This window comes from Taudactylus pleione, unplaced genomic scaffold (assembly GCF_031769625.1).
Source record: "Taudactylus pleione unplaced genomic scaffold, aTauple2 ptg000041l, whole genome shotgun sequence".
In the NCBI taxonomy this organism is placed as follows: Eukaryota; Metazoa; Chordata; class Amphibia; order Anura; family Myobatrachidae; genus Taudactylus; species Taudactylus pleione.
The window spans coordinates 57176989-57201164 of NW_028284443.1; the positions used below are offsets into that span (position 1 = coordinate 57176989).

The 24176-nt window shown below is 40.6% G+C and overlaps 1 protein-coding gene across 4 annotated transcripts in view; it reads left to right on the plus strand.

Annotated features, from left to right (window-relative positions):
- The window catches only part of ABCC4 (ATP binding cassette subfamily C member 4 (PEL blood group)), a 392497-nt gene that overhangs the window by 308878 nt on the left and 59443 nt on the right, over nt 1-24176 (plus strand). For all 4 annotated transcript variants that reach the window (XM_088458987.1, XM_088458994.1, XM_088458999.1 and 1 more), the window contains one exon: nt 6000-6155. In XM_088458987.1, the coding sequence (XP_088315113.1) occupies nt 6000-6155 (156 nt within the window). The remainder of the gene's footprint in view (nt 1-5999; nt 6156-24176) is intronic.

Sequence of the window (24176 nt, forward strand, 5' to 3'; positions counted from 1 at the left end):
AGATCCAAGTGGCAAATTTCCCTTCAGATAGGACGATGGTGGCCTACCTGATCTTGCTACTGTCCTGTCAGGCGTTGGCTTGGGCCTCACCATTGTGGGAAAGGAATGATCCCCTAGTTAACAACAGCCTTGAGTTTCTGAAAGCTTTTCGGAAGGTCTTTGACGAGCCTGGGCGGGTATCCTCCTCAGGTCAGCTATTTTATAGCTGAAACAGGGAAATCAATCCGCAGGACACTATGCCATGCAGCTCTGGACCCTTGCTTCTAAGTTGGGGTGGAACAATGAAGCCCTGGTTGCCGCCTTTATGCAGGGGCTTTTGGATCAAATTAATGATGTCCTTGCATCTAGGGAATTTCCGACTTCCTTGGACGACTTAATCTCCTTGTGTATCCAAGTAGCATTCGCCACAGAGAGAGAGCACATGAAAGGGAACAGTCTTGCCGCTTCACCTTTTAAGCTTGCTCAGCATTTCATGGCACCTAATGAGCCCCTAGAGGAACCCATGCAGATTGGGAAGTCTTGCCTTCCTGTCGCAGAAAGGGATAGGAGGTTTAAAAATAAACTTTGTTTGTACTGTGGTGAACCAGGCCATCTTCTCTCTGGCTGTCCAAAGCGTCCGGGAAACGAGAAGGCCTAACTGATCAAGAGGTGGTCAGGTTAGGTGCATTTCAATACACCCCGACAAACTTCTCAGTTTTCCATCGATGTAACTCTGGTCGTGGGAAATTCTTCTGAAGTCATCAAGGCCTTCTTAGATTCAGGTGCCGATGGCAATTTCATTACGGCTATAAGGTCCAAGAGTTAAGAATTGCAAGTATGCCGCTGCAAGACCCCCTTTGCATCATTGGAGTGGATGGGAATAAACGTCCTACGGCTACCGTTCACTCGCGGATGACAGAAGTCACCATGCAAATAGGGGCTCTTCATCGAGAATTGATAACGTTCTACATTCTCCCGTCAGCCGAGAGTCCAATCATTCTAGGTCTTCCATGGCTCCACAAGCATGCTCCTGTTCTAGATTGGAAAGAACCTCAAATTCTGTTGTGGGGTTCTCAATGCCATGGGTCCTTTTTATCTACTGTTAAACCTCCACACCATGTCATTCAAAGCTCAGTCGTCTCTCCAGAAGACCAACTTCCAGTTCCATATCAATCCTTTAGAGACGCGTTCAGTAAAAGGCCGCAGAGATCCTTCCTGCTCACCAGGAATGGGATTGTGCTATTGACTTACTACCGGGGAAGGTGCCGCCCCGTGGAAGAATTTTTACCCTTTCGCTTCCAGAGTCCCAGGCTGTGACCAAATACGTTAAGGATGGGTTTATCAGGGAGTCTAAATCACCTGCCGACATTGCTCTGTTCTTTGTTAAGAAGAAAGATGGAGGTTTGAGACCATGTATCGATTACCGTCTGAATGCAATCACCATTAAGGAACGGTATCCTCTACCGCTGATTTCTGAACTTTTTGACCGAATAAAAGGGGCAACGATTTTCACTAAGCTGGATCTCCATGGGCCCTACAACCTAATCAGAATCCGTTATGGGGACGAGTGGAAGACGGCGTTTAATACTTGTGACGGCCACTACGAGTACTTAGTCATGCCCTTCAGATTAAGCAATGCCCCAGCTGTTTTCCAGAAGTACATGAATCATATTTGGGATCTGTTGTATAAATACGTAGTGGTATACCTGGACAATATCATAATATTTTCGGAGGATATAGCAAGTCATCGTCAACATGTTTGTGAGGTACTGTCACGGCTCCGGGTTAATCAGCTTTCCTGCAAACTTGAGAAATGCTCTTTTGCGCGAAACAGACTAGCATTTCTGGGGTACATCATTTCGGGTTCCTGCCTTCAAATGGACCCAGAGAAGCTTTCCACTATTGTCAGTTCTTCCCGTCCAGTTGGGTTAAAAGCGATACAAAGCTTACTGAGTTTTTGCAATTTCTACTGCCAGTTCATTAGGAGCTACTCTTCCATCACTGCTCTTACCAGAAAGGGTCAGGACACTCGTGTGTGGTCAACTGAGGAAGCTTTTTCCATTTAAAACAGCACTTCCTTTTAGCACGCATCCTGAGGCAACCTAATTGTGACCAACCTTTTTTTTCTGGAGGTGGACGCTTCCACAGTTGGTGTTGGGGCAGTCCTGTCGCAGAAAGATAAAGAAAATAAGTGGTACTCCTGAGGGTTCTTTTTCCGAAAGTTCTCTGCATCAGATAGGAATTATGCTGTTGGTGATAAAGAACTACTTGCCATCAAATTGGCTCTACAAGAATGGTGATATTTATTGGAAGGAGCAAAATTTCCGGTAAGAGTCTATACCAAGCATAAGAACCTGACGTACCTCGGGACAGCTCACTGTCTAAATAATCGTCAGTCCAGATGGTCGTTATTCTTCGCTTGATTTAATCTAGTGATTACTTACTGGCTGGGTAATAGGAACATCAAAGTCGATGCCCTGTCTCCAGCATTTAGTTCTGCTGAAATGGAAGAAGTAAAGGAAGACAAGGCCATTCTAAACCCTACTTAGCAGTCACCAATAGGGTCAAGATTCCACTGTGGAAAACATTCATAACACCAGAACTCAGTCAAAATTACTTCAGTGGGCACATTCATCACGTTTCAGTGGGCATGCAGGAGTCAGAAAAAACCTTGGCGCTGATCCTCCGGAGGTACTGGTGGCCGACAATCTATCAGGATGTAAAGGACTTCATGGCAGCTTGTCATATTTGTTCTCAGCACAAGGTTCCACCGCACTCTCCATCAGGTTCCCGGTTGCCACTACCAGTGCCTGATAGTCCTTGGACTCACATTTCTATGAACTTTTTGACTGATCTGCCTTCATGCCAATGGTTCAATACAATTCTGGTGGTGGTGGATAGATTCTCCAAAGCCGCTCACTTTATTCCTTTAAGAGGTCTACCTTCAGCACAAAAATTGGCGGAAGTGTTTATAAGAGAAATCTTTAAGTTACACGGGCTTCCTAAGGACATTGTTTCCGACCGAGGGGTACAGTTTACCTCTGTTCTGGAGAGCATTGTGGAGGTGCTTTGGCATCAACTTGAGCTCTTCTTTGGCCTATCATCCCCAGAGTAGTGGCCAAACTAAACGAGTAAACCAAGAATTGGAAAAATTCATTTGGATGTATGTCTCTGCCAATCAAAATGACTGGACCTCTCTGCTACCTTCGGCTGAATTTGGCCACAATAGTCTATACCATGAGGCATCGGGACACTCTCCATTCTTTGTTCAGTACGGTCTGCATCCAGTGTTACCTAAGTTACCGATCCTTCAATCAGTATCCCTTCCAGCCGTACATGGTACAGTGAATCGATTCTTTAGGATCTGGAAAATGGTAAAAAGGAATTTATGCAAAACCTGTTTGCAGATAGGAAAAGGAGGAGACCAACCAGGAGGAGGTGCTGGGCCCTGGTGATAAAGTCTGGTTGTCAGCCAAACATCTGAGATTAAGAGTTCCAATAATGAAATTCGCTCCTAGATTCATTGGTCCTTTTCAGATTTTATAAGTGATCAGTCCAGTAGCATATCGTTTGAAACTTCCAAATACTCTAAGAATACTTAATGTGTTTCATGTTTCTCTTCTCAAGCCTTTGGTACTTAATCATTTCTCAACTCCTTGCAGTCCTCCCCCTGCGATTTCGGTAGACCATTAGGCAGCGGATGGGAAGTTCCCAGCGCCCGCTGCTGTGATGTCCGCTCCGGGTCCCGCTCGCAGTGGTACTGCAAGTACAGGCGGCCACGACTCTCCTAGGAGTGTGCACGCCGACCTGCAAAAGAATTTAAAGGGACAGGCGCGCCAAACGTGAAGTCACGTTTGGCGCGAGATTTGAACTTCTCCCAATAAGAGGCAGGCACCAGACAGGTGCCAGAGTATAGGCTCCATACCATACTCCAGTGTTCCGTGCATATCCTGATTATTAATCCTGACCTTGGCTTTGTTTTTGACTCCGATTCTGTTTGATCCTGCATTGATTTCTGGTTCTGACCTCAGCTATTCCCAGTGACCTGTTTATGCCTGCTTCCTGGTACCGTCTCGTCTGTTTAGTTTTGTCCCAGCTTGTTGACTACACTAAAGTCTCCTGCACTCTGTCCAAAGTTCACCAGCACCTGTATTGGGAAACCTAACCTGAGGGCCGTGACCTGTGTGTCGGACACAGCCAAGTCCATACCTTCTTGCGAAGGTCCATGGTGAATACCGCCGGCACATTAGACTCCGCGCCTCAGGAATAGGTCTAGCCAATTCCCTGCATACGGGTTGCATCCACAATCCATCTGAGAGTTATGACAGCTGGCACTCGTACCTCCACTGTAAAATAAATAGTTAAACAAAGACACAACACACACAACGTAGATAGTATAAATTTATTACACACTTACCTCAGTCTCACATACTAACCTGTACCAGCCGGTTGGTCCACTTGTACAATGTAGAAATCCGTATGGCTGTACCTGTAAAAAAGATCCTATACTCACCTACATCCTGGCGCCGCTTTCCATAGCATCCAGGGTCTTGTCAAAACAACAAACCTACTTACGCGAACCATGACGAACATGTGTAAGTATATGCTGTTACATATACTTACACCTCACGAAATGACAGACAAAAATCATCTGTAATTTCTCATGGGCCGCTATCCAATCAGCGGCCGCTTTACATGTAGCGGCCGCTCATTGGCTGGTTCCACGTGGGTTCCAGCCAAAGAGCTGGAACATGTGTAAGTATATGTAACAGCATATAATTACACATGTTCGGCATGGTTCGCGTAAGTCAGATTGTTGTTTTGACAAGACCCTGGATGCTACGGAGAGCAGCGCCAGGTTGTAGGTGTGTATAGGATCTTTTTTGCAGGTACATCCACACTGATTTATACATTAGACAAGTGGACTAACCGGCTGGTACAGGTTAGTATGTGAGATTGAGGTATGTGTGTAATAAATTTATACTATCTACGGTGTATGTGTTGTGTCTTTATTTAACTATTTATTTTACAGTGGAGGCATGGGTGCCAGCCGCCTGCTGGCACTTGTAGTTCCACAAGTGCCAAAGGGCAGGTATGCTGGCATCTGTAGTTCCACTGTAAAATACAATAGTTTACTTATTTTTTACACTTTATTACCCCCGTACACACAGCCCAGGGGTGTGGGGAAGTGCCCTGGGATTCAAACCAAGCCTGGGGTTTTGGGAGAGGGGGGACCCCATTTTTGGGGGGTCCCCACCTCCCCTGTGATCCCCGGCTCGGCCTGACCAGCTTGGGTTGAGAATGCTTTGGCCCTGGAGATCCGATAATAGGGTCTCCTGGCTGTGGCATTACACCCCGGTTGGTTTGGGTTCGGTGCTGGTTTTAAGTATAGGGGGACCCTTACGCAATTTTTTCCCCCTATATTTAAAACCAGCACTGGCCCTGGAGCCTGGTGCTGGTTCCTAAATTATGGTGGAACTCTACTCATTGTGTTCCCCATCATTTTTGGAACCAGGACTGGCTGATCAGTCCGTGACTGGTTATGGTTTTCTGGGGGACCTTACGTCATTTTTTTTTTTAAATTAACCCTATTTTAACTATTTACAGGCAGAAAAATACACAAATCATAACAATCTGTGTATGTTCTGCGAATCTCGCAGCTGAGGAGGTTGAGAGTTTGAAAAGTCAGTTTGGCAGAGAGTTTGCTCCATTCTCACCCAAGCTTGGCATCCCGATTCTTGATAAATTTGAGAGATGTGTATTTTAGGTGAAAAGTACTTCCGAGTTGGCCCGATGGTGAGTTGATTTGAGTTTGCGATCTCACCCGAGTTTTATGAGTGAGAAGAGAGAAATATCTCTCTAACTAATCCCAGTTTGCCTTTAGTAAATTTGCAAGATGAAAATCAGTCCTAAACTCACCCGAGATTGGCATCTTGACCAATCTCGAATCTTAGTAAATTTACCCCTTAGTATCAGAATCTGACTTTTAATCCTGATTATTGTACCTGATTGCATTACAGGTTGGAATAGTTGGAAGAACTGGAGCAGGAAAGAGTTCCCTCATTGCTGCTTTATTTCGTCTTGCTGAACCTGAAGGAAAAATTTGGATTGATAGGCTTTTAACATCTGAACTTGGCCTACATGATTTAAGGAAGAAGATGTCCATTATACCCCAGGTATATTTTGACTGTCAGCTTGTGAAAACAAACTGGTTATTTTGTTTTTAGAACAGTAGCTAAGCACATTGCCTGGAGGTAGCCATTTTGTGGTTTGGAACTAATATTCATAGGGTTGCAAACAATTTACCACGAGCCAGTACCTCAGGAATACAGTCATGAAGTTTCTTCGTAATGTCACATAACAGTAGGTGCTATGGTCATGAATATTGATTCCTGCCACTAAATGTTTTTTTTTTAAGAGCTACATTGGCAGAATGAGTTGGGAAAATTGGGGAAAATTATGGGCATGCATAAGGGTCTGAGTGACTTTGACAAGGGCCAAATTGTGATAGCTAGATGCCCGGGTCAGAGCATCTCCAAAACAGCAAGTCTTATGGGGTTTTCCCGAGATGCAGCAGTTAGTACCTGCTAAAAGTGGTCCAACGGAGGGCAACAAGTGAATTGGTGACAGTGTCATGGTTGCCCAAGGATCATAGATCTGAGTGTGGAGCCAGTCTGTCTGGTCCTATTTGACAGAAGAGCTACTGTTGCATACATTTCTGAAAACGTTATTGCTGGCTATGATAGAAAGGTGTCAGAACACACCGTGCTGTGCAGCTTGTTGTGTATGGGGCTGCATAGTACTCATGCTGACCCCCGTCCACCGATAAAAGTGTCTACAATGGGCATGTGAACATCAGAAGTGGACCATGGAGCAATGGAAGAAAGTGGCCTGTTCTGATGACTCACATTTTCTTTTACATCATGTGTACAGCTGTGTCCGTGTGCGTCGTTTACCTAAGGAAGAGATGGCACCAGGATGCACTTTGGGAAGAAGGCCAATTGGTGGAGGCAGTGTGATGCTCTGGGCAATGATGTCCTGGTAAATTTTGGGTCCTAGCATTCATGTGGATGTTACAATGATATGTACCACCTACTTAAACTTTGTTGCAGACCCATTACACCCCTTCATGGCAACAGTATTCCCTGATTACGATGGCCTTTTTAAGCAGGATAATATGCCCTGCCACACTGCAAATAATGTTCTGAAATGGTTTGTGGAACATGACAAACAGTTCGAAGTGTGGACTTGGCCTCCAAATCCCTCATATCTCAATCTGATCGAGCATCTGTGGGATGTGCTGGAAAAAGACGTCCGAGCAATAGAGGCACCAGCTCGCAACTTACAGACCCTGAAGGATCTGCTGCTAAGGTCTTGGTGTCAGATACTACAGGACATCTTCAGAAGTAATGTGGAATCCATGCCTCAATGGGACAGAGCTGGATTGGCAACACAAGAGGAACCTACACTATATTAGGGAGGTGGCATTAATGTTATGGCTGTCGTTGTTCATTGCTATAACATAATTACTGGTCCAGTCAAGTACTGTAGTTTTTTTTATTTTATTTACTATTTTAACATTATGGTGATAATTCTACAATACATACTCCCAAACAACATCCATAGAATAATGTCAAATATACTTTTTCGTATTGTAGTACAGTATCTGCTTATGATCATACAGTTGTAACACATACTGTATGCATTGTCCATCCATTGCTAGAATTTCCCAAAGCACTAACTATATGAGAGCACATAGTATTTCTCTGGCCACTACAGCCTTTAACACCACCCTGATTGCTGTTGAATTCCCTGCCACTTATTGAGAATAGCATCTGTCCTTTAAAAGCAATAAGGGCACAAGGCAATTGTGTGTATTGCGAGCATCTGCCCTTTAAAAGCAAGAAGGGCACAAGGCAATTGTGTGTATTGTGAATTTTTCATATCTGTGATCATAGAAATTTTTACATGGAGTTTTAATAAACTACATAATTTCTTGATATTACAGGCCTGAGAGGGGTAGGCTGCATTTATCTCACATCTCAAATTATTAATTAATATAATATTAATAGAGCTAAAATATAGGTGTTATTTTCTGTAAATTCTGTGCCATTTGTTTATAATTTTCACGTTAATTTCCATTTTTGTAAATTTATCCTAGGCATTATATCATTATACATTCAGTGATTTGCATTGTGTAAAGATGCTTCAAAACATGGAGAGTATTGAATACGGTTTAAATGTCTACTGTCCACGTACATCAAATCTAAATTTACTTTTTTTGTTAGCATCTTGCGTCATGTATTATTTATAGATCGCACAGTCAGTAACAATTTGTGACAACAAATTTTAGATACGTTAGTGAAAGGAATAAGGGAGGAATAGTACAGCTGAAAACTGTAAAGATCTAATAGGTTAATTCCATGAAATTGTTGCATCAGTTACAAAACAAAACTATAAAAACAATCATGAATTTATAAATGTGAAACTATCATACATGGCTGTTAGTGGCTAAGGTATAGGAGACTGTAAAAGTGTGTTGCATAGTTGAATTTTACAACTTTTATTAATGTAGGAAAAATGATAGACAGCAGTTTATTACAGCAAATAAAGGAGTTTAGAGTATTTGGTATTACTGTACATTTAGATGTTTCTATTGTGATCTATAATTGTTTATATACAAGTAGTAAAATATGAGTCAAAAAACACTTGCAACTCCCATCTGCAAGTTCTGAAATCCCTTTCCCATAAATACAAAATACATTTCGCACATCATTAAACCCATTTTTCTAACTTTAGAGAACATTACATGATAAGTTACCTGTCTTTATTGGCCATATTTTATTATTTAAATATCTGTAAAAATATTATTATTAATTAGGAGGGGTGTTAACTGTGTTAACTTATTGTGGACTTCTAAGTGAATAGCAAAAAGTTACAGCCACAGGTTTTACCTGCCATAAAATGTTGCACAATCGAATTCACCGCTAATTCAATCTCCTTCAAAGTGTTCTCTGATATAATTAATAAACAGCCTCTGGTTGTACAGTGTAGTTCACTATATAAATAAAACAAAATCACGAAGACTATCCATGGGTACCATTGTGATTTGTGTTCATGTACTCTAAAGGTGGGTACACACCTAGCAGATATATCTGCAGATCGAGTGATCTGCAGATATATCAGTAGATGATGGTCGTTCATACACACCAATCGTCCATCATCTTCCAGACAGCCGTGGGCCCCGCTGTCCGGGGAATGGGGTCACCCCCCACCCAGTGGCTGCCGCTTCATGTGTGCAGAGGCCACCCATACACACTTGTCGATGGACAGATATGTTTGAAGATATATCTGCCATCAGCTGTTTAGCACAGCCGAGGTGATACTTCTGTGAACGACAGACATATCGCTGGTACACACTGGCCGACGGGCACCAGATATATTGGCGGATCAATTGATCAGCTAATATATCTGTCAGTGTGTACCCAGCTTTAACCGCACCACTTTTAATATAAAATGGCAGGATTAGTATTAGATAGCATTACATGATAAACACATAGCATGATTTACCCATGCACTGTTCCTGGAATGCTAGCCATGGATGATTTCTGTCTATAGAGAGATTTCAAGCCATGGTATTTGTGCTGGAGAGTACTCAGTCATGCAGTATGTTGACTGTGACTGTAAAGCAGATGTTTGTTATTTTGGTGTCCTTTTTCTTTAATATATATTATGATGAAAGGTGGATGATGTTAGAAATTATGGTGTTCTAAATTGGTAATTACCAGCTTTTTTTGCATTGCAGAAGGTCATTGGGCAGAGTTTGGTAGGTATGCTGTTGCAAAGATGTATAAATGCATTGCAGTCTAATGCAGACCTTTGTTTCTGTAAACTGAAGGCTTCAAAAACGCACACTGCAGCTGCTCGCCAAGACTAGTGACCTTTTCATTTTCAAAGAAGACCCTACATGGACTTAAATTATTCTCCTTTTGTTAGTGAACAGTGTCCTTTTCCTGCTCTAAATAAATGCTGTTAAATTCCTTTTTAAGCTCCCTGGTTCAGACAGACTGTTTAGAAAGTATAAAAGGAATTTCTTGTCATTGGGAGTGTTAATAATTACTTTTTTCAGCCATCCGCACCTCTCCACACAGAGCTGCTTCTGATAGCGATGCAAATCTCACTGGAAAGGAAACTAAAAGCTGATCGGTTATTAAAAAAAAAAAAACACAACAAAATGTTTAACATTAGAAATTATATTTGACATTTTGGGTCTTATAGGACGAAAATGCTATATCAATAACAATTTTATTATTATTTTTATGCTCATTTTTATTATTATTCTGTAGTATGACAGAATCAGAAAAAAAACCTTTGGTTTAAAAAAAAAAATAAAAAAAAAAAAATATATATATATATATAGAGAGAGAGAGAGAGAGAGAGAGAGAGAGAGAGAGAGAGAGAGAGAGAGAGAGAGAGAGAGAGCAAGAGAGAGAGAGAGAGATAGAGGGGAGAGAGAGAGAGAGACACCATTACTGATGGAAGATTTCTCCTGGGCACGCAATTGATGTGGATTTGAAGCTACATTTGGAGCTTTAGTCTTTTCATGAATTTGTGGAGCAATTGTCTCATTCTGACATACTGTATTCTTGGCCAAGTTTTTGGGACATTGTTCTCTGTATGAATCTATGGAGTAATTTGTCCAATTTTGATTTTACTCTTGAAGAAGTCCCATGCTGGGGATGAAACGTGTTGGTCTGTCTTGGTGCCAAAATCCATCCGCCACCAGTGAGGTTTTCAACCATAGAGCTCACACCCTTTGGGTGATGTTGTGAAGTTACATCTACCCACATAGACGTTGGGTATTGGTCACCATTTTATTGGATGTAAGCAAATTCAATTTTTTAAAAAACTTTTTATCAAAAATAAACAAATTGGTATTTTACTAACAAGAGGCCTTCCGGACATTTTTCGGGTGATTTTTTTGGTGAGAGGGTCTAATTCCAGGAAGTTTCATTTAATCCATTGATGGAGTATCATTGGAACTAACACAAGAAAACTCCACCCTCATTGGTTCCAGGAACCAGAATTATTGAAGGACATGTTCACCGCAACAAGGAACTAATTGACTAATCATACAGTTAAGAAACTGGGTCTACATTTATATATCTGCACATTTCCTCAGATCTTTTTGATTGTGTGTATATATATGTATATATATATATATATATATACAGAGCCGTAACTAGACTTGTAGGTGCCCTGTGTCACACACGCGAAAAAGGGCCATGGCCTCATGGGGAAGGGCCAGGGAAGAGATACGGGAGGCCAGGAGATGCTGTGGTTAAAGGAAGAGGAAGCTACAAGTGAGAATTATAATAAACTGAAAATTGGCAGGCCCAAATAATGCCCCCTGCCCTGTGGTGACCTGTGCCATGGCTCAGGTCGCACTACCCTAGTTACGTCCCTGTGTGTATATATATATATATATATATACACACACACACATGCGAGGGCTGATTGAAAAGTAAGACTGATTTCCTTATTCAAAATCAGATGACTCCATAGGATCTGAACATTTTTCTTTTTCAAAGTAGCGTCCTTCACATTCAATGAATTTTTTGCAGCGTTTCAACAACAATTCAAAGACATGCAGTAGACTGTTTTATGACATCACTTTTAGTGTAGCAGCTGTGGCATTTTTGACTTCATCATCTGTTGAGAACTTCTTTCCACGCAGTTGTTTTTTCAGGGTTGGGAATGCACTAAGTCAGGGCAATTTGGAGGGTGTTCCAGTGCTGTCCCATTAATTTCAGTTTGTGCTGCTAATTCAACAGCTGCAACATGTGTTTGGGCATTGTCTCGTAAGCAAAAACCACTGTTTCTTCAGCAATTGTGGTCTTTTCTTCCTCATGGCTCCATGCAAATGGGTTTTCAGGACATTTGCATAGTAGTCACCATTAATTGTCTGTCCACGAGAAACCCAGTGCTGTAGGATCATCCCGTGCGCATCAAAGAACAGCAGAAGCATGACTTTACACGCTGAAGGAATCGCACAAAATATTTTGGGTGGAGATGAATTTGCATGTTTCCATACATTGGACTGTTTGGATTCCAGATCATAATGGCGAATCCATGATTTGTCACATGTCACAATCGATGTCAGGAAATCGGGTATCCTCTCTGACATTTAAACGGTGTTCTTGCACGATTCAACTCGTCGTCGCGTCTGCTCTTTGATGAGATATCTGGGTACCCACCTGGCACACACACAATGTATTTTTAGTTCCTTTCTCACAATATGCTGAACCCATTCGAATTAAATGCCAAGTGAAGCCAAAAGTTCACGTAAAGTTAACCTGTCATTTGGCACCATCTCCACAGCTTTGGCAATGTTGACATCTGTAACCATGGTCGATGGTCTCCCAGAAAGCGCTTTGTCAGCCACACGCGTATTGCCCTCTTTTAAGTGCTTCCATCACCGAAATACTGCAGCACGGCAATTGTTTCTCCACCGTATGCTTACCCTAACATTTCATGAGTTTCATTACCGCCATGATGAAACAGACGAAGATTGCTGTGACCAAACAAAGAGGACTACTAAGTCCAACCATAGGTTCAGACACATTGATGTATGAGTACACAATAACTAGCATAGCATAGCCACGTCTACCTATGGGACAGAAAAACAGAGGCGGTATCATTACTTTTCAATCAGCCCTCATATATATATATATATATATATATATATTCCAAGTGTGAACGGCACTCAAAAGATAGTATGTATATGTGCCAGGGTGCCCTCAGTAAATATCCAATATCCATGCAAAAAATCAGCGGCACTCCTGGACTGTTATCATAGGCAAAAGAAGTTTAATACATGCCACTCATATATATTTCAATCGATGATGAAATTTAACAAGGAAACTTCACCATGACATCTGAGCATTGTCCAGCTTCCTGCCAATACCGACTGGTTCTCTTGCCACTTCTTCAGCTGGTCCATGTCCTCCTGTGCACATGCGTAACCCATCATTCTTTTTTTCTTATAATCCTCACATTTCCTCCTAGAATTCTTAAGTGAATTAAGTGTATTAGCTTGGTACCTGGTCCAGTGATAATGAGTCGGTAAGCCATGCCAGACTTCCTAAAATATGAGGATATAGGTAATGTATTGAGGTGTTCACTTATAAAATTGACGGTAAATGACAATAAATGAACACCAGTGATATGAATAGTAATGTAGGAACTACAAAACAAAAACTACAAATAACCTGATTTTTCCTGTTATTTGATAATTTAAAAAAAAATCAAAACCAAAACACACAAGGAATTTTGAGCAAAACTAAAGCCAAAACACAAACATGGTTTCAGAGCCAACAGCAATACCAATTCACGGGGGTCAGCAGACATCTCTAATTTACACAAAGGTATACCAGTCCACCAACAATACCCTATACTAACTGTATACACAGTATGGCACTTACATAAAATGTACACAGTACAGTTCTCCCTCATTAAAGGAAGTTCAGTCCCCTCATGTCAGCAGTACTGTATATAGACTAGTGGCCACCTCAGTCATTGTACATTACATCAATCACTGCAATCATGTTGTATCTCATAGAAAGTCTGAAAGCAGTAAAAATGCCCCAGTGATTGCTGTGATTTGTGGTACTCGGACATTTGGCTATTGATAAGTAACATGTGTAAAGTTTAAGACCTACATTACTATGCAGAAATGTTCTCTTCTGCCTCCATGTTCCTTATGATTTCAAAGCTTGTATACTAAGCAAATATTTGCATTTGGGGATGCTGTATAGGATGTTGTTTCTCACACTTAGAGGGTAATAAATCAAGTAAATTGGAAAAAAAATGTAGGGAGAGGCTCGTGCTTTAAATGCATTGTGTTAATATGACTCAATTACAGAACTGATTATTTTGTAAACTATTGCCACTGCTCATACTGCATACACGCATTAAAGCCACAAATGGAAAAACCTAATCATCCACTGGCTTCTTTGTTAAGATTTCAGCACAGCTGTAACTGTTATAGTTTTTAATTACAGACCACCAGCAGAATGCATTTGCCCATTGTTCACATTGATTTTCATTTCAGTACATTTGACATTCGTTTTTTTTATCTAAATTATTAGAACCAGCTCCTCAGAAGGTAGCGATTTCTCTACAGTTGTCTTTAGTCATAGAGAAGCTTATTTGGAAAGAAAAAGTTATAAGCCAGGCAGGCAGGATTGCTTAATTTTTTTAACCGGACCTGGGGCTAGATTTATTACATGGTGGCTTTAATGCTAAATACGCCTGGTTTTGCATTTAATATTATTGCAGTTTAAAATTTTAGAGTCATTTAAATTTTGGGAGTATATTAGCTAAAGAGGCCTCCGTAGAGGTGATGCACTTTGTGTAATGTTATGGCCAGACTAGTTTGACCCATAATACAATGCAGTAAATAGCTGAGATAATGATCCAGAGAATATGGGATGTTTTACAAATAAAGTCATCTTTTGAAATTTTGTGACCCTAACTTAAAAGCCCTCCTGCACAAGACAGTGGGCTAGTGCTAAAGATTTTGCTATTGGTGTTATATGCAGAAAAGTGAATAATATTAAAACAATAAAAAATATAGTGGTTGCTCACATGGTATTGCACAGGTGCTTGGAAAGGGCGGGGTTTACACTGAACCACAGAAAAAAGAAGATTCCCTCCAGCACACTGCAACAATATCAGCAAAAATACTTGAACCCTACATGATAATAAAATTCAGAGGTATTAGTTGCATACATTTGCAAATATATGATTAAGCGCCGGGCCAGCGTCAAGGCTCCTCTATACCGGCGTCCCTAACATTCAGGGGTTCATGTCTGAGGCACAGGGCACACCAAAAGAATCCAGCCAAGGACCATCCCCTGGGCATCACACGAAAAAAGGAAAGAAGGTGATAGTGAAGTGTAAAGTATAGATGTGTAAAGATAATCATTAAGTGTTAATATAGAAAGAAAGAATTAAAATTACATGAATAATAAACAAACAAATAAAAAGGTGATGAAAAAGTATCTATGTGAGTTAAGTGGTGATGCCCCAATAAAGCCCAGCCAGAGCAACCCCGGGGGCCCCACGCCCAAACGCTCACCCCAAAATAATTAATGCTACCTAATAGTAGCACCCACTGTGGGTCACATAATTACATATTAATGTACTGCATTAAAACAACTAAGAAAGCACCACCAAATGCCCCCACATCCAGAAGTTTATATTTATTGTATTGTTACATCTTTCGAATCTCAAGCTCAAGAATCTTGTAATTTTACATCTCCACCCTCATTCAATGTAATGTTTTTCCATGCCATCACTGTGTGCCTGGATTCACAGGTCTTGTGTCCATATTCACATATTTGTTGTTTGTGCTACTCTATACAGCAGTCATCCCTCCTGGCATTGTATACTGCTCTGTTATACCATGGGCTACATTTATACAAAGGGCAGCAGAGAAGTAACTACCTACCTGAGTACAAAGACTCATTTTGTGGTAAATATTTAATTATCTCTATATGTTGCATCTGAAGGTACATTTCGGCCCTTTCAAAGCCTGTGACACAATAGCAGTCTGATGAAGGATACTTATGTAGCGGATAATCATGGATTTGACAAGAGTGAAACATCAATCTGTTATAACTTTGAAATCAAAGATGGGAATAGGTTGAAGACTATTTATGTATTGAGGTTTCCTGTGCATAGCGATAAACAACATATAGGGTGCAATGTGAAATACTGATTAAATACTAACTGAAACAGTAATCCTGCCACCCATCATTCAATCAAATTCCCCCATTTGTTACTGGTTTTACATCCACATCTATAAAAAGGGTATTTCAGCTGAGGCAAATAGACTAATCAAAGACTTCAGCCAAGGAGAAGATATAGGTATCATGATTCTGAGTTAGATTTAATGGATTCACACTATCAGCTAGGAAGGGCACAACCAATAATAGGGGTGCAGAGTCTAACGGACTAGTGCTTTTCGTAGTTGTACAGAGTCTAACATACTGGTGATTTTCATATTGATGCAGAGTCTAACGTACTGGTGGTTTTCATACTGGTGCAGAGTCTAATGTACTGGTGGTTTTCGTACTGGTGCAGAGTCTAACGTACTGGTGGTTTTGACCCCCACAAGGGGTTAATCATTTAGCTGCTCCCAGCACACAGGACCACCTGAGTTAGTGCCAAGCGTGGTACAGTGGTAGAGAGTAGTCATCAAGCTAGGTCCGGTAGCTGAGCAGGAATGTCAAAGGCACAGTCAGCATATGTCAAAACGTACAAGACTGAGCAATGGCAATGGTTAATGAATAGTCTGGAACAAGCCGAGTCAAACACTGAGAGAAAATATAAACATTTCAGGATGCTGGAGATAGGTGTGTGAAGTCTCACAACGAATAGCTGACAGAGAGGATATTAGATACAAGAAGATATGTGAAACTCCTGCCACATTGATGTCAGATACCCAACTGCATGTACTAATCATCACAAGTGACACTTCCATCTCTATAGGGAGCTGGGGACATTGCAGACACAGATCCAACATGGGCCCAAGAGGGACAGCGGGTAGAAGGAGCCAGATATAGCCAGTGACAGATCCAGTAAGTAGAAGCTGGGTGCCGTGTGTGGCTTCTTTTGGCAGGGGCTTACCAGTGTGTTTCAAATAAATTTACAGGCGTGGTTCTCCGGTGCTGACTTGTGTATGTAGTTGATAACTCCTATGATAATATAATAATAATAATAATAAACCTTATAGTTATTTGGGTTCAACTTTTCAACAATGTAATTCCAGTAATTAAATAGTAAAAGAACAAACCTGATTATTATATTACCATATTTATTGCCACCTATATTTAATGGGGTGTATTATAATAGATCAACAGTCAATAGGTCAACACCACATGGTCGACAGATAACCAGGTGACATGGTCAAGAGGGACAAACGGTCGACTGACAAATAGATGACAATGCAGACAAGGTTTAAATGGTTGACACAAAAATGTTCAATACCTTTCTTTGTAACTTAACGCTGCCCCTAGTGCCTAACTCTAACCCTCCCCTTGGTGCCTAACCGTAACCCTGCCCCTAGTGCCTAATTCTAGCCCTCCTCCTAGTGCATAACCCTCCCCTTTGTGCCTAATCCTCCCCCTAGTGCCTAAATCATAGCATGTCAACCTTTTAACACTGTCCACCTTTTGCACTGTTGACCTGTTGTCCCTGTCAACCTTTTGACAGTGTTGACCTATTGCCTGTCGACAATTTGGTGTCGACCTATTTACTGTCGAACTTCCAATTGGATACCAATTAATGAGCTTTATACATATGAAAATATCCATCTAGTAGTTTTACTGATCAAAATATAATGTATTAAATTTTTCCACAATAACTGTGAAGTGAAGATTTCCGATCAAAGACAGATTATTACATTTGTCTTAAAGTAATGATCCCCAAATACAGACTGTATATATTTTCAAATAGGAATTAATAATTCACAGTATCAAATTTTTCCTCATATTATCAGAAAAAATGATGAAATACCATGAGCAGTATATTTAACATATGTAACTTCAAAAAACAAAATAAAAAACAAATAAGATAAAGAATAGACTATGTCTTACTTAAATTGCAGTGTTAGGATAGGGAGAGTGATGCCGAAACAATTCTGTGTGGGGATTGCATAATAAGTTTATAAGCGGAATCAAAACATACAGTATATGCAGATTACATGAATTTAAGTCATAGGGGGTAATAATTAAAAGAGCAGAAAGTACTCACTGTGTTGAGGGTACTCTTAATACTGGTGTATTGACAAGCATATGGATATCTGTTAGTTCCTGCTGTGCACACAGCATTACCCTGCCTCATCACAGGATCCTGCAAGTCTCTGGTACCTGCACACTATACTTTGAACCATATACTGTTAATGTACCCAATCATTCCTGCTTCTACTCAGAAATTTTCATTACAAGCTACGTATGTAAAGTAGGCAAAATAATGTTTCCTTCTCTTCTTACTAGTAGGAGTGTATTTACTAAAGTGCGGGTTTTTAGAAGTGGAGATGTTGCCTATAGCAAACAATCATTTTATAGCTATTATCTTCTAGATAAATGCTAAATTGAATCTGATTGGTTTCTGTGGGCAACATCTCCACTTTGAAAATTCTGCATTTTAGTAAATATACCCCGTAGAGTCTTAGCTAGTTGACTACAAAACTGTAGTAGTATAATACTGCTATGTTTTATTCACATTGGGTATGAGTCTTTGCCATACAGTATATCCATAAAGGATTCTAACTGGATTAATATTGCTTTAAATATCTCTTCTCATCAGGCTTTAGGTGCTGCTGTAATTGTATTGTTTAACTGTGAAACACTGTACCAACAGATATTTTCTGTGTTCATAATGCAACATATCTATTATATAATTTTAACTTGACCACTTTTCATACTTAACGCATCTGATTCAGGTCCGTTGTATATGATTGTATAGCTCTCTCATCCACCGTCCAATGCCATTGGCAAAACAGTGGTAAGCAGAGGCAAAGAAACATCTCCATACGGACACTATCTCTTACTGTCCCTCTGACAGGGTTGTACAGTAAATCTGCACATGTGACTCTCTCATTCACCTCTCACTGCAACACTGCAAACGTTGGACTGCAGAAGTCACTCTGCACATTTTTGCCTCCCTCTTCTGTCTATTTTTGGCGTACATATGGCTCTCTTATCTCCTGTTCACTATTTGTGACACATGGGGACAGCAGAAGTTGTTACGTTACATTCCACATATCACTCTTTTTATTTTGTTCATTTATTTTCTGTACCTTTTTGAGGATTTCCTCTAGTCTTCTCTTCCTTCTTGACGATTACCTCTTTATTATTTGGAACAAACTCGTATGATAGATAATCTTTGGACTATTCATAAAGTATGTTTCTATAATCGAAAATGTAGTGCTTCACTTTTAATTGAGTGTTTGTTTTCACTGGATATGTTTCGCCACCTGTATTCTAACACCTTATACTGTATATAGAGTATTGCACATTGTTTTCACATCTTTTTTTATATACAGTAACTTCCCATTTTTTTTGGTGTGTGTTTTTTTGAGTTTAAGGCCTCCTTATTTTAGTATATTCATATTAAAGTAACATTTTATACTTGTCAATACATCAGTTTTAAGTGTGCCCTTAACACAGTGAATACTTTTTGCTCTTTCAATTCATTTTATTGTTGACTCATGAGGAGAACACCAGAGAATTATATCTGCTTAACTGGCCTACCATTTAATCATTTCTGGTTTTCTACTCTCATATTGTTCTTTTCTACACAATTTCCTGGTCCGTGTTCCTTGTGTATGCATCATGTGTTTTTTCCTGTCATGGGGGTATGTCAGATGCATGTATTAGAATCATGGATGTAAGCAAGTAATTTGGGTGATCAAGGGGAGGTCCAGCATTTGGGGGTGAGGGGACACAAGAGAATAAGAAATATAAAGTTGTCTGTATTTTAGAATGATAGGAATACATTTGTATAATAGCTTAAAGAAAGATAAGTTAATGAAATTACAGCAACATACTGTACATGACATTCGCTGTAAGAAAATTACAAATGATCTGATCTGAAAGCCAGCCCAGAGGATGGGATATTTTACAATATACATAAAGTCATGTGTTTAAAATGGACAAATTTAAATGCAGAAAGAAATATAAATATATAAATGGAATATTAAAATTCCCCAAGTTAATGCATTTAGGGCCTGACACAGACGGGGCGCTGCTGCATGTATTGGGGGTCGCCTGTCTGTGATGTTATGCAAACGCTTCTACAAAGCCCTTCCATATCTGTGTGTCCGAATGTGCAAGGGCTGAGACGCCCAATATCAGCTTCCGTAGGTGCTGAAATTCCCATTGGTTCATCTTAAGATACATCATGGAAATTAGCACCAGCCTAATGGCAGGTGCAGTTTCTCCATCTGAGTACGGCCTTCTATGTGAGCGGTTGAGCGTCTGTGTACACAACCACATTCCCCAATGCACATGTGGCACTCTTACAAGATGGGCCGCCCTCCTGCATCTGTTTAGCCACCTCCCAGTTACCAACCAGGAAGGGTCAGCACCTCTCCAAGACATTTCTGATACTGTGCGTCGCGATCACAGCAGCGCCTTTGTGCATCACTAGGGGGTGCAGACCGCACCCTGGTATCACCCTCGGAAGGGATGACACTGAAGTGTCGGCTTCTCCTCAGTGATAGGAGCCGGGTGCTGCAGTGTGACATTCTCCTGCAGCCCTCGGCTCCTGTCACACAGGAGGAGGCACCGGAGCAGGCACTAGTCCCTGAGGGCATCCCTGGAGATGCTGGACTGCCCCCAGAGACTAGTGCCTGCTCTGGTGCCTCCTCCTGTGTGACAGGAGCCGAGTACTGCAGGAGTGAATCGAGGAAGATTTCCAGTGAGGCCATGCCCCCTATGTATTAGGGCACGCTCCTTTTCAGATGCATTCGGCTCCACCATGCGTTAGGCGATATGAGGCGCGCACCGGGTGTCACCAGACCTCTGCATGGGTGCTCTACAACTGTCATAGAACTACACGTCAGCATGCCCTGCCACATTTTTGGTATTCGGGTATGCTAAAACTGTGGCAGGGCATGCTGGGATGTTTTGTTCCACAACAGCTGGAGGGCCGCATGTTGAATACCCCTGTTTTATACAGTCTTCACATAGAGTGCCCAAACTGCAAGGTTGGCCTCAGTAGATGTAGATGCTATCATTTTATTTGAAGCCCAATTAGCTTCTTGTGGGCCGCAGTATAATGTGTGTGTGTGTGTGTGTATATATATAATTATAAATACATATTACATTGGTCAAAAGTACCAAGTCAATTTTACAATTTTTATCTCCTAATGAGTATCACAGGATTTTGTGGTAATTCGTGTTGGGGAACCTCTCTAGTTGTGGTTGAGATACAAGTGCCAGAAAAAGAGCCACAGGTTGCTTGCTCATATATAGATTTTACACACAATAGAACACTGTTGGAGATATGTTGTACATAAACACAAGCTGTGTATTATTAAACAAATTGCTTACATGCTTTTCTTTAGGAAACTATTCTGTTTACCAGTAAATAGTTATTGAGTCCTTTCGTTGCTACATGGGTTTTGATTGAAGTCTGACTAATGAAAAAATGTTGGAGTGAAATCTGTGGCATGAGGCAACAAAGGAAATAAAACAATTGGATGCTTAATGTGTTTAATATGCCACTAATTCAGTATGAAAACACTTAATTGAATTACAAGCTTAAAACAGCAATGTACATATTTGTCTTATTTAGAAGCACAATAACATAACATTCTTACATAACATAACTTTCTTCAAACGTGTCATTTAAAAAAAATACAATTTAACATGTGAAATTAATAAACACAATTTTGCCATTAAAGAAACAAATTGTTATATTTAGCAGAATACGATTGATTTTTGTCATGTAGATCAGCCTTAAGCTGGGTATACACTGAGACAACCGGCAATCGAAAGAGAATTTGAGCATACACACACTGTAATCGTGCAAATGACCGAACAATATATCATATCGTTTGGTCATACACAATGTATCGTTGCTCCTGTACACACTAGAACAACCACCTGTAAGTTCACTGGCTGGTAGTGGCAAGAGGTGACGTCTTCAGAGGCCAAATCGGAACGACATATCGTCAAGATGTCCGGTTGGCTGTACACACTAGGCGATGTGCACAATAGCGCTAGCGATGTCAGGTTTGATGTGCAGCACATCAAACCTGACGACTTCTCATGCGACCATGGGAGCGCGCATACACACTGAGCAATGTAGGAGATTTGTCGTTACGAAATGGCAAATCAGCCGGACATCACTCCAGTGTGTATCCAGCTTTACAAAAGTCCATATATGGCCGTATTCAATTTGAGGCGAAATGACGTCATTTTTGCCTCTTTGAATTATCCCCGTATTCAATTACATTGCGGTGCGAAAAGTCAATGATAAAAAAACGGGGATAAGTTTTCACCAGCTTTTTGCTGGCAAAAAAAAGTGCAGAATTGGGGTTTAGGGGTGCAGGCTTACAAAAAATAGCCTGCACCCCTGGGAATGTCATTTAAAAAAAACTGCATCAAAAAAAGTTTAAAAATAATCGGGACACCCCAAAAAAGTAAGTTTCATTTTGGAGGTTAAAAAAAAGAAAACAGGAACACAGTTCCAAACTATCTAAATTAATTCAGGTCGGGTCCCCGTGTATGCGGCAGGTGTTTTCTTCATTGCGGGGACAAGTGGCAAGTGCATTTTTGCAGAATTTTAAAAATAACTTTAGGGACTTAAAAAAATGCTTACTCCCATTTTCATATACCCCAAATTTGATAGGAATAGTTATTTTCCCCCCAAATAAAATCTAAGTGCTATTCGTCACTACTTCTTCATAGCCGCAAAAATGCACCTGCCGCGGCTATTACAAACTCCGACTTCCTTTAGCATGCAAAAATGGGGGTACCCATAGTGATCCCCATGTCTGGACATCTTTAGGGGGGTCCCAGGCATATTTCCCGTAAATTCCCGTTTTTTTTTTTTGAAGATGGTGCGAAAAGTCAGTTTAAAAAAACAGGTATCATTCTTCAATTACCTTTAACAGGTGAAAAAAAGTGCAGATTTGGGGTTTAGGGGTGCAGGGTTTAAAAAACTAGCCTGCACCCTTGGGAATGCCCCCTTAATACGAAATTTGCAAAGAAAAAAAAACAATTGGGACACCCCCCCCAAAAAAATATTCCCTATAACTTAACGCGTTTCTCCACTATTACGGGTAGCAGTTTCTTCTGCCTTCTGAAGAAACCGCTATCCGCAATAGCGGAGAAACGCGTTAAGGAATAGGGACACTCCGTCTTTGAGCAGCCGCCTATGACGATATATTGCCGGAACATTAGGCCTCTCGATCATCAGCTGGATAAGTGTGATCTTTCACCATACTCCCTCCTGTGAAGTGACCCATTCTCTCCACTGTCAGCTTGCTCTCTGGAACCGAGGAAACTGATTAGGCAGAGCCCTCACTGCTTTCAACAGCGGCAGTGGTAAGAAAATTCATTAGGAGACCGTGATATTTCTCCTAAGAGACTTATGATTATATTACTTCTTGCTGTTTATGGGCTACTAACCTGGATTAACATAAGGACACTAATACATAAGGAAAGTGGAATTTTAAACATAGCTGGCTAAATGATTTATTTTCTCTGGAGAGAAGGATAAGACTTTTCTTTTAAAAGACTATCAAACCTTGTTTTGTCTAAAGGACACTAACTGGCTGCCCCCATAATTGGGCTTTTATTAGGCAGAGTTTATTCTTGACTAGCACATATTCTATCAAGTATTTTTGAAGATACAAATAATATTTTTCTAAATGTGTATCAATATATATTGTTCAATTTGATATTATTATTATTATTATTTGAATTGATGTGTTTATGGATATATTTTATTAAAAACTGTTTGATATTTTGATATCTCTATGCGCTCCTTGTTATTGAAAAATAACAGTTTTGGACTATTTAAAAACTCGTCTTTCTTCTGCAGGCAAAAACGGGGGTACCTATAGTGATCCCCCAGGTCTGGACATCTTTAGGGGGGGTTCTACAATTATTTCCCAAAAATTACTGTATTTTTTCGCTGATCCAAGTTTCGACTGTTCCTGTTTTCGCCTACTTTGGAATTGAATACAGGGAATAGCGGGCCTGCGCGCATTACTTTTCCGCCTGGAAAACAGGCGAAGGAGGCGAAAAGTCCAGCAGGCGAAAAGTCTGGACTTTTTGCCTCAAATTGAATACGGGCCTTAGAGAGATAATGTCACAGGTTTTGTAACTAATGTCCCACTCTTTTGTCAGAAATTAAAGAATATTCAGTTTTATCATTGTGAAGGTTTATAGTATTGGAGTCTCTGCATCTTGGAGATCTGTTGAAACCAACTCATATCCTTATCTAACTATATTTGCTAAACTGTTTGAGAGAAATAATGAAAAAACCTACTGCAACCACAAAGTTTGACCTCCCACAAGCCCCTTAAATGCACCTCAGACCTTTCAATGTGCCCCTAAAATATCAATCTGGTCTCTCCACATGCATCACCACTCCCCGCAGGTTCTTAAATG